Below are 12,577 nucleotides of genomic sequence, written 5' to 3'. Positions count from 1 at the left end.
GATATCTGAGTGTAGCACTCACGATACTGTGAGTGTCCATTTATATTAAAAAATTATCCAATTTGTTAAAGAAACCTTGCCATACATTAATTACATAAAATACTTATGCGCATTATACATAAAATACAACGGCTGTAAGAAAAAAAAAATATTGTGTCCCATTATAAATTATTTGTAAATTCTTGATAACAAAAATTAAGGTAGAAATTTATCTCGTGATCTTTTTATTAGTTTGTATTTTATTGAAATTGTTAATTTGGTTGGGTAGATATGAGTTAATAAGTTTTATTTTTTGAAATAGGTAGTAAAATTTGTAGTAGTTTATGTTTATAATACCCTATATATTTACAAACACCCAAGGCCATTGTAGTATACTAAATCTATATAACTTGGATTTAAAAAAAATATTTAAATGAGTGTAAATTTGTCTCGCCACAATTCTAAATAAATTATCTTTTCTAATATTACACCCAAGTTTTGTGCATCCCATTCTTAGTATTTTCGCTCTCACAGAAACCTTTCCTGAGGATCTCAGAGTCATTGCCGATTATTTTGAAGATAATTACATCGGTCGATATATGGGAAGAACTAAGAGAGATCCACGATATCCACTAGCTTTATGGATTATGAATATACGAACAGAAGAAGGTTTGCCTAGAACAAATAACTCTGTAGAATCTTGGATATTGAGTATGGTTATGATGACATTTAATAATGACGTAATTTATTTCATAATATTTACTATATGAAAATGTCGCTGAAATGAACGTTGCTCAAATGAAGCTTGCCCAATTGAATACTTGCTCAAATGAATGTTGCTAAGATGACCCTCGCTGAAATAAATGTTGGTAAGATGACCCTCGCTGAAATAAATGTTGCTCAAATGAATGCACGCCATATATATTGGCGATTTTACTATTTATATGAAGAAATTTTGGCTATCGTATAGAAATACAAATCTATAGCTACGCTTTTAATAGAATATTGCTCTAATATATCCCTAACTGGTTCATTTTTGCAAATATTGCAAAAATTATGTAATAAAATGTGCGGGAAATTAAAATTAATTCGGTCACATGCGGAACCGGCATTTTTTGTTCAAAAAGCATCGTCTTGTGGCATTTTTTCTTAAAAAAATGAAAATTGACGTTTAATGAAAAATGGAAAAAAAACACAGAAAAAATGAAAAAAATTGAAAAATTATTTAGAAAAGGACATTTCTGTTAAACATCAATTTTTATTTATCAAATTTATATGCAAACGAATCTCCAGACAAATTTCTACAAACTTTATTCCATTTACTAATCCCATATTCTATTGGAAGTTCATTTTTTTGCACCTGAAATAAACGAAATTGCAATTTTCATCGATTTCTTTTTTAGCTTACAACTTTTTTTGATTTTGAATAAATTTAGAAACGTAGTTATTCGTATTGTAGTTTTTTTAGAACGCCAATCACTTATTGATAAATAATTTCCTATCTAGTCTCTTTGAGCTGCAAAAAAAGTGTTTTTGGGTTTTGGGTATAGCATAAGCCCTCCTCATGTGACCTACCCAAAAATCGACACCCCCGTCTTAACGTGTCCAAGTTCAAAAGAGAGACCCATGCAAAATTATATATTATAAAGGACAGCAAGTCATAAATTTAATAAATTTATATTTGTTAATATCTCAGTCGCATCACTACCCATTCTATTTCTTTTTTTCCATGATACTATGTAATATACAGTCAAATATTTTGAGTTTTGATCGTTCGAATTCAAGCATAGTTGAGTTTTGTCTAATAATTTTTCGGTGTAATTTGAGTAATTTTCAAACAGTTGTCGAATTTACTTATGTGGAGTTTTTTTTTAATCAAGACCAAGTATTTTACGAAGCCAACAAATATTGTGTTCGCTTGAGTTCATATAAGTTATTTTTGAATCTGGTTTAATGGAGTGACAGCTCTTTAATGAGTCCTTTTTTATTTTGCTTGCGATCACATATCTTACATAAGGGACTGCCTTCTTTCAAGCAACAGAAACAGCAGCAAATCAATGTTGACAAACCTATAAATAAATGATTAATAATAGTAACTCATTAACATATACAAATTTAAGCACATTCTTATCTGTTGTCTGCGATAAAAAGTTATTTCAGATGTAGTGGAGAAAATTGCCTTAAAATGCCTAAAATACATATTGGTAATATATACTAGGACGAGCTTGCCTCCGTTTCACGGACGCATGGGGATGATAATGAAAGTGTGATGTCATGTTAATAAACTAACCTACACCTGAAAAATTATTGAACAGATTGAATTCTCATAATTGTTCATGCAATCCAAGACGAATTAACTGGCTAATACAATCTCCCCTGCCCACCTAATTTTTAATAGTAGAGCGAGGAACAAAAAATGAATGTTGCTAGGTAGAAAAAAACGGTGGAGAAGGCAAATTCAAAAGTTTGTTTTGTATATATAGGATGTACATTGAAAAGTTACGAAAAAGTGATTTTTCATTCAGGGACGTGTCAATATTTTTTTTTATATTAGCCTCCTGACATTTAATTAATTTCATCTCTAATTTGATAATGTAAGACTTTTTTTCTCAGAAAGGACTGTTTATTTTAACGATATTTTTTCGGGGAAAATGTCAGGCCTTTCCGGGCCCTTTTCATGTTTTATTTCTTCAAAAGTTCCTTCGAATTTGTATGGAATTTTTTTTTACTCATTCCATAAATACTCCAAAAATGGCCCACTGACATCACATTTTTTCAAATCAAATACTCCATGGGGACAAGGGAATCATCCACTTCACGGCACAGGCCCTGCTTTTCATTACTGCATAGCCTCAAGGTCAACTAATATTCTATATAGGTTTCGTGAATTAGAGTTTTCCCTCCTCCACTTTGAGATTCGTTGCAGCAATCCAACACAAGTCATAAGTGTCTAAGAACAATTTTTCTAGAATATAATAGTTTTGAAATGTAAGAAGAAATTGAATTAAAACAATCGTGTAATTAAGGTAATCAAATATCTTTTTGCGTTAATTTCTTCTTATTGTTATTATCAGAATAATAATTAAATAATATAAGAAGTTCTAAAAATGCATAACTATTCTACTTATATCAAAATTGCAATGCGTTGGTCAAAAAAAAGGGGGGGGGGTGGTAAAGAGTATTTATCACGGCTCACTCTTTGAAATGAACAAAAATGCAGTGTATTTTCCTTTCACCTGTTGTCATTCATTCTTATAACTTGACTCTTGTATGGTTTAAAGTATTATGAACTCAAAAAAGGGATAACTTATCTTACAACTGCGTGACTACTTGATCTAAAAATAACAATGTAGCAAGGAATGTGTGTAGCTAAAGCATTGTACGACATATTAAAAAAGAAAAGAAAGGGGGAGTACAAGGTACACATATATATAGTTAAAGCAAAATGTGTCGGTTCATCAACGCCTCATAACTCTGAGCCATGCCACCAAAATCAAATGAGAGAAAGACAAACGAAACCGTGTAAATGCAAACATAATAGTATTTGGCCACGATACGTTCATATATGCGTTCATACTCTATCACAGACAAGGGATAATATAATGTATAGATCAATCAAATTTACCTAGGACTATGGGTAATGTAACGTATGCGATATAGTCTTGATAGTCTAATATATCCATCAACGAGTCAAGCGATGCATACCTCATGAGCTTGTTTTTTTCTGATAGCTTTCTATCTGATCGATCCAATAGCACAGAGATGCCTGTATTGATCACTATGGAAACAAGAGTATGTCATAGTATTTGCAATAAAATATTAAAAAGTATGTATAGATGCATGCGTTAAACAGATAATTAGTGATAGAAATCCTGTATACAATGGGCATGTTGAAAAAATAAAATAAATCGAAAATCAATATGGTAACCCTGACAATTTGCAGAAGGTTTTGGAGTTGAAAAAGAATAATGCTCATGACGTTTCATTAGATCAGCTACAATCAGCTGTGACAAGGGAGGAAGGAGAAAAGGAAATAAACAAGGGAATTTCTTATAATTACTCCGATGCCGATTCCCAATTCTAAGAAGGACTTATAGTTATAACTCTGAAAAAAATCCTCAGGGTGACGTTCCGTCTTTTATGAGCACATACGAATGTTCAATCAGGTTTTGAACATAATTAAATCTATTCAGGAAAAGATGTTCACTACTCACGCATTGAAAAATAATGTAAACGGTTAAGGAAAAGAAAATTCATTCTTCAGATCACCAATTCCAAAATAACGGGACTGCTAAAAAATTCACCAGATTTACATCACTGCATATAATACTACAAAATTATAAATATATAATTTTTATATAAGAGAAACATAGAAATTTTTTCAAGTCGAAAGTTTTGACATTGAAATTTTTTATACAAGTTATCATTGCAATATCTAGAAATATTCTGTAAAAGTGGGGAACATGGTCCCTATAGATCCACTGTTTCTGACATACGCATTAATGATTACTTTATATTGAAATGTATACTGAATTAAATAATGATAAGTTATAAGAGCTTTGGAAAATTTAAAAAAAACTTTTTCAGATGGCTAACTAGAAAAATCTTGCACGCGTTAAGGTCATATTTTTTACAATTCAAAAGATAAAATAGGTGCCTCCTGATGACTTACAATGAGTTCTAGCCGTACATCTCGGCCAAGCATGAGTAGGGACATCAATGATTGAATTATTTGAACAGTGCACTGCATCGTATTGTGTGTCTAAACCACCGTTAATTCCCCATTCCGGAACTGTGCAAATATATATAAATTTATCTCCGGAATAAATGGGTATTACTTCTTCCTTTGATCCATTATAATTCGAAATGTCAATCATGGACTCTTGATCTCTAATGGGCAACACACCTTTAAGCTCAAAGTAAGTGTAATTAGGGGGTGAAATCAATTTTTGTTGGCAAATTGGAATGCATTTAGGCAAGATGTTAATTGAAAATCTGAAAATTAAAAATCATAGATCATACTACATAATATTTATTTGTGATTTGAACTCACATCGGATCATCTAATATATTGTTATTGTTATAACCACATTGAACTGTCAATATGCCATCATGTGGCTTGTTATCTGTATAATCCCGAATCGGCATATACATCATTCCTTTGTATATCTGTTTACAAGTTAGAAAAACAATTTCTCCAGGCTCTAACTCAGGATGGCTTTCATTAAATAGTCCATATCTTGTATGAACTATATAACCCTGCTCTTGGTATGAATGAAGCATTGAATTGACACAAGTTTTAGTTTCTGAAAAATTATTTTTGAATAAAGTAAGTAAAAAAACATAATGTAAGAACAAACTTCGAATTCCACATTCATCATCTACACATTTATTTTCAATAAACTCATTGTCCATTTTCTTCCATGTGGAATTAAAAATGGTCCAATTAATTTTTTCAAGAAATTGAATTTCCACATATGCATTTATATAGTGAAGGTCCCTTTCCTCTGTATTTCTCTTTGATCGACTATTTGAAATATTTGATATGCACAAAAGTTCATGAAAAGTGTCCCATTGAGGTACTAATTCAGTTTTATTTTCAGATCTTTTTAGAATGCAGCGAATTGAGACTCTTGGTAGTACCGAACCGTTTTTCAAGAGCAGAAAATTATCTTTACAAGAAATATTATAGATGTCTCCAACGTTATAATATTTATCTTTAATATTGATTATTGAAAAGTTTTTAGAATTCAATATCTTACTATCCAGAGGATCACATTTCATGGTTATGTTTAAACACCCATTTGTACTATTACATGATGCTGGTTTTTCAGTGCAAGTCAAATTGTTTAATCCCTTAAAAATGGGAAAACCAGAATTATCTACACACTCAACTTCAGCCCATGTTTCCATGTTTTTAAAATGATGGTTCTTTTTGCAAGATATATTAAGTTTCTCACTAATAAGATACTCAGTCTTATTTCCAATAACTGAAATATTCATCGAGTCCAAATTATTTGCATCTGGTACAATACATTTTTTTTCTTCATAATAAGTACATGTGTAGACTTCAATTTTAGAACTACATGGAATGAAAATTGATTTATTCTTTGAAATCACATTATTAATTGTGATAGTTGAGCCATTTGCACATATTAACATCCAATGTGATGAGTTGAGAGCTTTAGATGTTAAATTGGACGCATTTGGTGGATACAAGCAACTTTTTTTATTCATAGAACACCTACTATTATCAAGACCCAGTAAAGTGAGTTTGTAAAATGGGTCTACTTTCGTTTCAGTCAAGTCACAGATCACTGAAATGAATGAATCATTTGTTGCTTTGTTATAATAGGAGTCATTAAGGCATGAAATATTCAGACTTTCTCCTACGGACAGTTTATCATACTTTTGAGAGATCATATTTAAAGCAGTCAAATTTTCTTCACTGGGCAACATACACTGATTTGTCATACCACTACAAGATGGCCAATCGAAAGCATATTTTTGAACATGAGTCTTGTTGCAACTTAAATTAAGAATTGCTCCAATGAACGTATTTGTTGAATCAAAGAGGAATTCAGAGGCATTTTTGCAACTTATTTTTACACCATCGTATTCCTCATGGATGTCAACAGAATACAAATGTCCTGGGAAATTAGACTGGAATACGCATGGCAAGAAACACATTGTATCATTTAATGTTTTATCTAATTCAAGAAGTGACTCGTTTGTTAGAATGCACTTTAATTCCAATTTTGAGTTAGGTATTAAATTATTTTTGCTCATCATAATATAAGAAGAGTTTAAACATGTTAAAAGCTCATTTTCTTCAAATTTCAAGCTGTTCTCGGTATTTGTATTCACTTTGATGTTCCTTTCTTCTAAAAAATTTAATGATGGGTACTCACATGTTTTCCAAATATTACTACAATAAGGCCATTCTTGAATCTTCCAAAGCGTGGCACAGTCTTCATGACATACTTTACCAATTATACTGCTATCATTTTGAGAGTGTAAAAAATGTTTCGTATTTTTGCATTTCACCATTAACATAGAATCATTTATAATTGTATAGGTAATGTTTTCTAGCGGAAACGACCAGGGTATCTTGCAAAATGAATGATTACTTTCAAATTTGGGCCTCTCGGTTGGAAATTTACCCATTCTAGTCTTCACCCCTTTTTTAAATTGAACTAAAAAGGTTTGTATAAAACCCGTCACGTTTTTGAAAACCTCATTCAACTAAAATAACATATAAAATCTTTATTAAAACAAATATTAGGAACAAAGATAATATTATGTATGACACACTTCAAGATCCGGAGTGAATTCACTAATCCTTATTTCATTCACTATATTTATGCATAAATATTAATAACGTTTTGTTCACCCAGCGAAAAAAAAGCTATCTGTACTTAAGCATGAACTTTCAATATTTGGGTGACTATTTCTTGACCAATATTGAACCAATTTATAAAATGCATTCACCAATTAGTACAATTTTGCATGCAAAATATCTTATATTTAGCGCTAAAATATTCTATCTGGTTAGAATTGTATAATAAAGTTTACATTTCAAGTTTCTGCTTCTTTTCTAATAATCCGTGTTCTGAACGTCGATTGATTGATTAGTTTTTTTTAACACTTTAAACAATTCCATACGATTATTGAATAATTATTCCATAGTAGGGACGAATTGTTTTATATAGAAATAGTTTTAGGACTTTTTTTTGAAAAAAAAAATGGAAAAATTAAATTTTTTCAAAAAAATTTCAAAAATCTTAAAATATTTACAGAAATGTAAATTTTTTCAAAAAAAATTCAAAAATCTAAAACAATTTACAGAAATTTGAATTTTTTGATTTTTTTTTTCTAAACTAACATTTAGAAGTCTTTAATACAGATTTTGAAACCATGTTTAACTATGTATAAATGCCACAATAGATGATCAAAACATAAGATGAAATGAAAGAATCAGATGTTATGTTACAAGAAAAACTGGTCTGAATACGCTGTAATCAAGGTTAATAGAAATATAAGGTTAAACCATCACTTAATCGGGCTTGATATAATTTTCAATTTGATGTACCGTGCCGACTGCTGGGCAAGATAGACAGATTTTGACGTTCTAGAGTAAAAATCGGTACTCTAACAATAACAGTCAAGGAACACGAAATATAACTACTCTTGATAACAGTTATACTCTTTGAGCTCAATATTAAAAAGTGTGGTGGAAGTCAAACGTCAGTAGGAAAAGTATTATAATATAACCTTGTATTTTTATTAACCTTGGCTGTGAGGAAGAATTTAAGGTGTATTTAAGAAAGGGTATCAACAGTTTGGGCTTCAAAAATAAATCCAGGTCCCTAGTCCTACTATATGGGATATTGCAAGAAAGTTATTGATAGCTTTTCCATCTTCATATCTCACGAAAAGGGGCTTTAGTGCATATGCTAATCTTTCCACGAAAAAAAAAATCATTTAGTAATAATTGTGCGTTGAGACTTGAGATAAAAAACCTGAATAATTTAAAGCTAAATGCTAACAAATTGTTACTAAGACATTAAACTCACTTTTCTCATTAATTTTTTTTTTTTCTGGTAGTGTTATGTTGGTTATAATCTTAATTTTTTTTTTGTTGCGTTCCAATCTTAATACATACACGTAAATAAATTTTGTGTTTTTTTCAATAAAACTTTTTCAGCTGTCTAATTTAAAAACAATATATACTATAATTGGCCAGATATAAATATAAATAAACGGCATGTTATTACAATTAAATTGAAAGATTTATGTTATAGTATTTAAATTAATAAGTTTAAGAAATTTGAAAAGGTAGTCCACGGTTATCCTAAAACCAACGAGTGGAACATGGGGTTTAAAAAAATTAAGAATCTCTGGTTTAAAGATAAAAAAAGTAAACAATTGGATATAATCGACTTTGAACAATTAGACAACTTTTAAAAAAATATTGTGAAAAGAAACTATGGTACAAAAATAATTTTATAATTAAATGTAACCAAATAGCTCTTCCTAGATATGGAGGTGAAAATAAATAAAATCATGATTTGCTTCTTTTTTTTTTTTTTTTTTTTTTGATAAAAAAATAACTTTGGTATTGTTAAATAGGTTTGATAGGTTTTCAATGAGGTATTACTAGTGAAGAAAATCCTGTGTACAATGTGCATTTAAAAATAAAAAAACCCGAAAATCAACTTGTTATATTGACATTTTGAAGAATGTTTTGGAGGAGAGAAAGTTTCGTTAAATCAGCTACAATCACCTGTGGCAAGGCAGGAAGTAGAAAAGGACATTTTCTAGAATTACTCCGATGTCGATCCCCAATTATACTCTGAGTCCATCAAAGACCTAAAATTAGAACTCTGCAACAAATTCTTAGGGTGACACTCCGTCTTTTATGAGCACACACGAATGTTCAATCATGGTTTTGAATATAAACGAATCTATTAAGGAAAAGATGTCAACTACTCAGGAATTAAATAATAATGACAACTGCTAGAGAAAAGAAAATTCATTCTTCAGGATAACAATCCTGAAATAGCAGGTTAGCTAAAAAAAATAACCGGATTTATTTCTCCGGGTATTACATTTGCCTATCATTGCTTTGGTTTATGAGATATAGTCAATCAAATGTATTCAGAATGCTATTTTTTTTACGTTTAGGGTTTCAAAACTCATAGTCGGATTGAGTTACAGATACAAAATATCATTTATAAGCTGATCTACTGTCAACAATAACACAGAGTAAATTTTAGTCAAATCTTTTTCCTCGTGAATATTTTTCATGGAATAGCTTTTAATATTTTTTCAAACCATATTTGTTATGTAAATGAACTTCGGATTTTGAAGAGCATCCTGTACCGATTATAATAATTGATGTAGTTAAATAATTAAATTTACTACCTGACTTTGTATAAGAGCTTGTAATCGTATATAATTATCTTTTGAATCCTTTGTGAGTGGTTCCGTCTCAAAATTCCACTCCCAGGGCTCGGAACGAATTCTGATCGAAAATAATACGGATGCTTCTAGATATATAAAAGTGTAATTCATATTCAGTTATTATTTTTAAATAAGTATATTGATGGTGTAATCCTTACTTGACTGTTCTTCAACATTCTCGCAAAAACATTTATGTCGGGTATCATTACTCTCTAAATTTCTAGTGCCACATCTTTTTCTACTCGGAGAAATAACTTTGCTTATTGATTCAACTCCCTTTTCGATATTATTATTTTGACAAAATATACTCCTTAATTTATCTCCTTCAACTGTCGATATATTTCCCAAACATTTGCACGGCTCCAATGGTTTTCGATTGCGGCATGAAGGAAATTGTATTTTAGATGGAAATACTCCATTGAGGTCACATTTGACACTAAATTTCCCTTCAAATTGATTGAAAGAATCATTATCCATTTTCCAAAAAGGATCACATACATAAACCACTGAGCCAATTTCTGTTGTATGAACCTTGGACTTGGATAATACCATATGGGAATTTTGAGGAGGCTGTGGAATATCTTTGCTACATGGGACCTGAGCCATACACTTGGGGTAAGGAGTGGTATTTTCAAGAGTGCTACTATTGTTACCATTTGAAATACATTTGACTGCAAAATGATCACCCTTAATTGTTGCCATTTTAGGATCAGCACACTTAAATTTAATTTCTTCACCAACAAATATAGTATGTTGTACTTTTTCGACCATAACCAGTCCTAAACTTTCGTTGGAACTCAAGTTCTTGGGAAATTTGTCTAGAGTATTGTTGCAGAAAAGTTCACACTTCGGCCAAAACTTTGGAGCTCGTATTGTATCATTACCTTGGCATGTTATATTAGGGTCAAACTTTATTTTTGTCTTTGTGAAATCTTTGCACTCTAAAGACACTTTTCCTCCATCTTCCAGAAAATTATTTTGTTCAGGATGAGTAACAGCATACTCTTGTGGTATGTTGCTCACTATGGACTTGTAAGAACACTTGCACTGAATCTGGTGCTGCAGTAGGATGACTGATAATCCCAAAAGAAAAGTAATACTAATACCCATCATTATTTAAGTACTAGGTATATATTTTTTCTTCAACACAATCACAAACAAAGTGCAATATATTAAAGTTTCCTTTGTTGATTCCTTATAAAAATGTATTTGTTTTTGGCAGTATCCATGGGAATAAACGTCTCTTGGGAAACGAAACAAGACATGAATGTATATTAAATATTTTATTTGTCTTTGTTTTATCATTAACAGTATTAGCATATAGTTAGTGGTTCTATTCATTATGCTTCAGGTTTTTTTAAATTTTTAGTCTTTTAAAAAATATTTTTTCCATTTTAAATCTTTTAAAAAGCATAAAAATTTTAGGAGACATTCACAAACGACCTGGCCACTGAGAGGGAGGGAGGTAAACTTAAAGCCAAATCGACGTGAATATATGCTAAGATGGTAAATGACTTCATAGGGAGCAGGGGCGTCCACAAAATTGTATTTGGTGCGTGGGTGGGGCAGGGGGGAAGGATCTAAATTTTTCAGTATTTTTTTTACGTTAAAATTTCCCTGAATTTGACATATTTTTTAGAAAGGAAAACTTCTTACCAGTTTTTCCATTTCAAATTTTTCCTGTAATGTGAATATTTTTGGTTGATTACGACAAAAATTCATTGATTTAGGGGAGGGGGAGTGCTGAAGTCCTACCCCACAGGAAGGATTTGATAAATAGAGAAAGGATCGGGCATATTCTATAAAAAATACTTTATTGGATGAAATTATTTCAAAAAGGCAGCAAGAACGCTTCGAAAAAAGGTTCAGCGCTTAAAAATAAAATGAAGATTATTTTGTAAAAATGTCCATATTTTTTGTAGGAGGGGGGGATAAGAAAAAAATAACAACACGTGGTTCTAGAGGGATTATCTAAAAATATGAACGAATATATAATTGCTCCCCGGCACATTTAAAAATCAATTATAATTAATCATACCAAATTCGTAAAATCCAGAATAATGAAAACGAAATAGTTGCTTGTTTAACTGAAAAACGTGCAAAATCAATGGTATTTAGACACGTCACTACGAAAAAGAATAAATATAGTAACAGCCCTGACAGTAGTTTTTATAATCTTAGTTACAGTTTTATTCTAATGATCAAATTGTAAACCTCATTTCCCGGTACAACACAAGATTTGTACCCACTTCTAACTGCACGTACCTTAAAAAAAATAAGACAATTAATGTTTAGTACTCAATAACTTGCACCCAAACCTCTGTTTACATTTGAAATTAAACGTCTTGTTACAATATTATATGTTATATTCAACTGTTATATCCAAATTTTCAAGCCTATAAGATAGGGAAGAATTCTTTAAAATTAAATTATGTGCGTAAATCTGGAATGAAAGAGGATTCATGGAACGCCAAATAATGTATGATTAGTCCAAACTACTTGCATAACTGAATGTGCATTGTACAATTATGCTTATAACATTCAATGAACTGCTTCTCCAGTTACTAAATATAGAAGAAATAATTTACTTACTCTGTAGCAAATTTGAGTTGCACCAATAAACATTCTGAAC

The 12,577-nt window shown here is 30.7% G+C and overlaps 1 protein-coding gene across 1 annotated transcript; it reads right to left on the bottom strand.

Annotated features, from left to right (window-relative positions):
- Positions 1-1,880: 1,880 nt before the first annotated feature.
- On the bottom strand, positions 1,881-11,137 carry LOC139906233 (uncharacterized). Its single transcript, XM_071890705.1, has 7 exons — positions 10,104-11,137; positions 9,907-10,031; positions 5,340-7,224; positions 5,033-5,285; positions 4,652-4,974; positions 3,605-3,757; positions 1,881-2,048 (listed from the first exon to the last, which is right to left on the bottom strand). Exons 1-7 carry the CDS (start codon positions 11,056-11,058, stop codon positions 1,930-1,932), a joined length of 3,813 nt encoding a protein of 1,270 aa, XP_071746806.1. The 5' UTR covers positions 11,059-11,137; the 3' UTR covers positions 1,881-1,929.
- Between the last annotated feature and the right edge of the window lie 1,440 nt (positions 11,138-12,577).

The sequence above is a fragment of the Lepeophtheirus salmonis genome, chromosome 8 (genome assembly GCF_016086655.4).
Source record: "Lepeophtheirus salmonis chromosome 8, UVic_Lsal_1.4, whole genome shotgun sequence".
Classification (NCBI taxonomy): domain Eukaryota; kingdom Metazoa; phylum Arthropoda; class Copepoda; order Siphonostomatoida; family Caligidae; genus Lepeophtheirus; species Lepeophtheirus salmonis.
The sequence above is the reverse complement of the archived record's forward strand: the minus strand, read 5'-3'. Positions and strand labels throughout refer to the sequence as shown.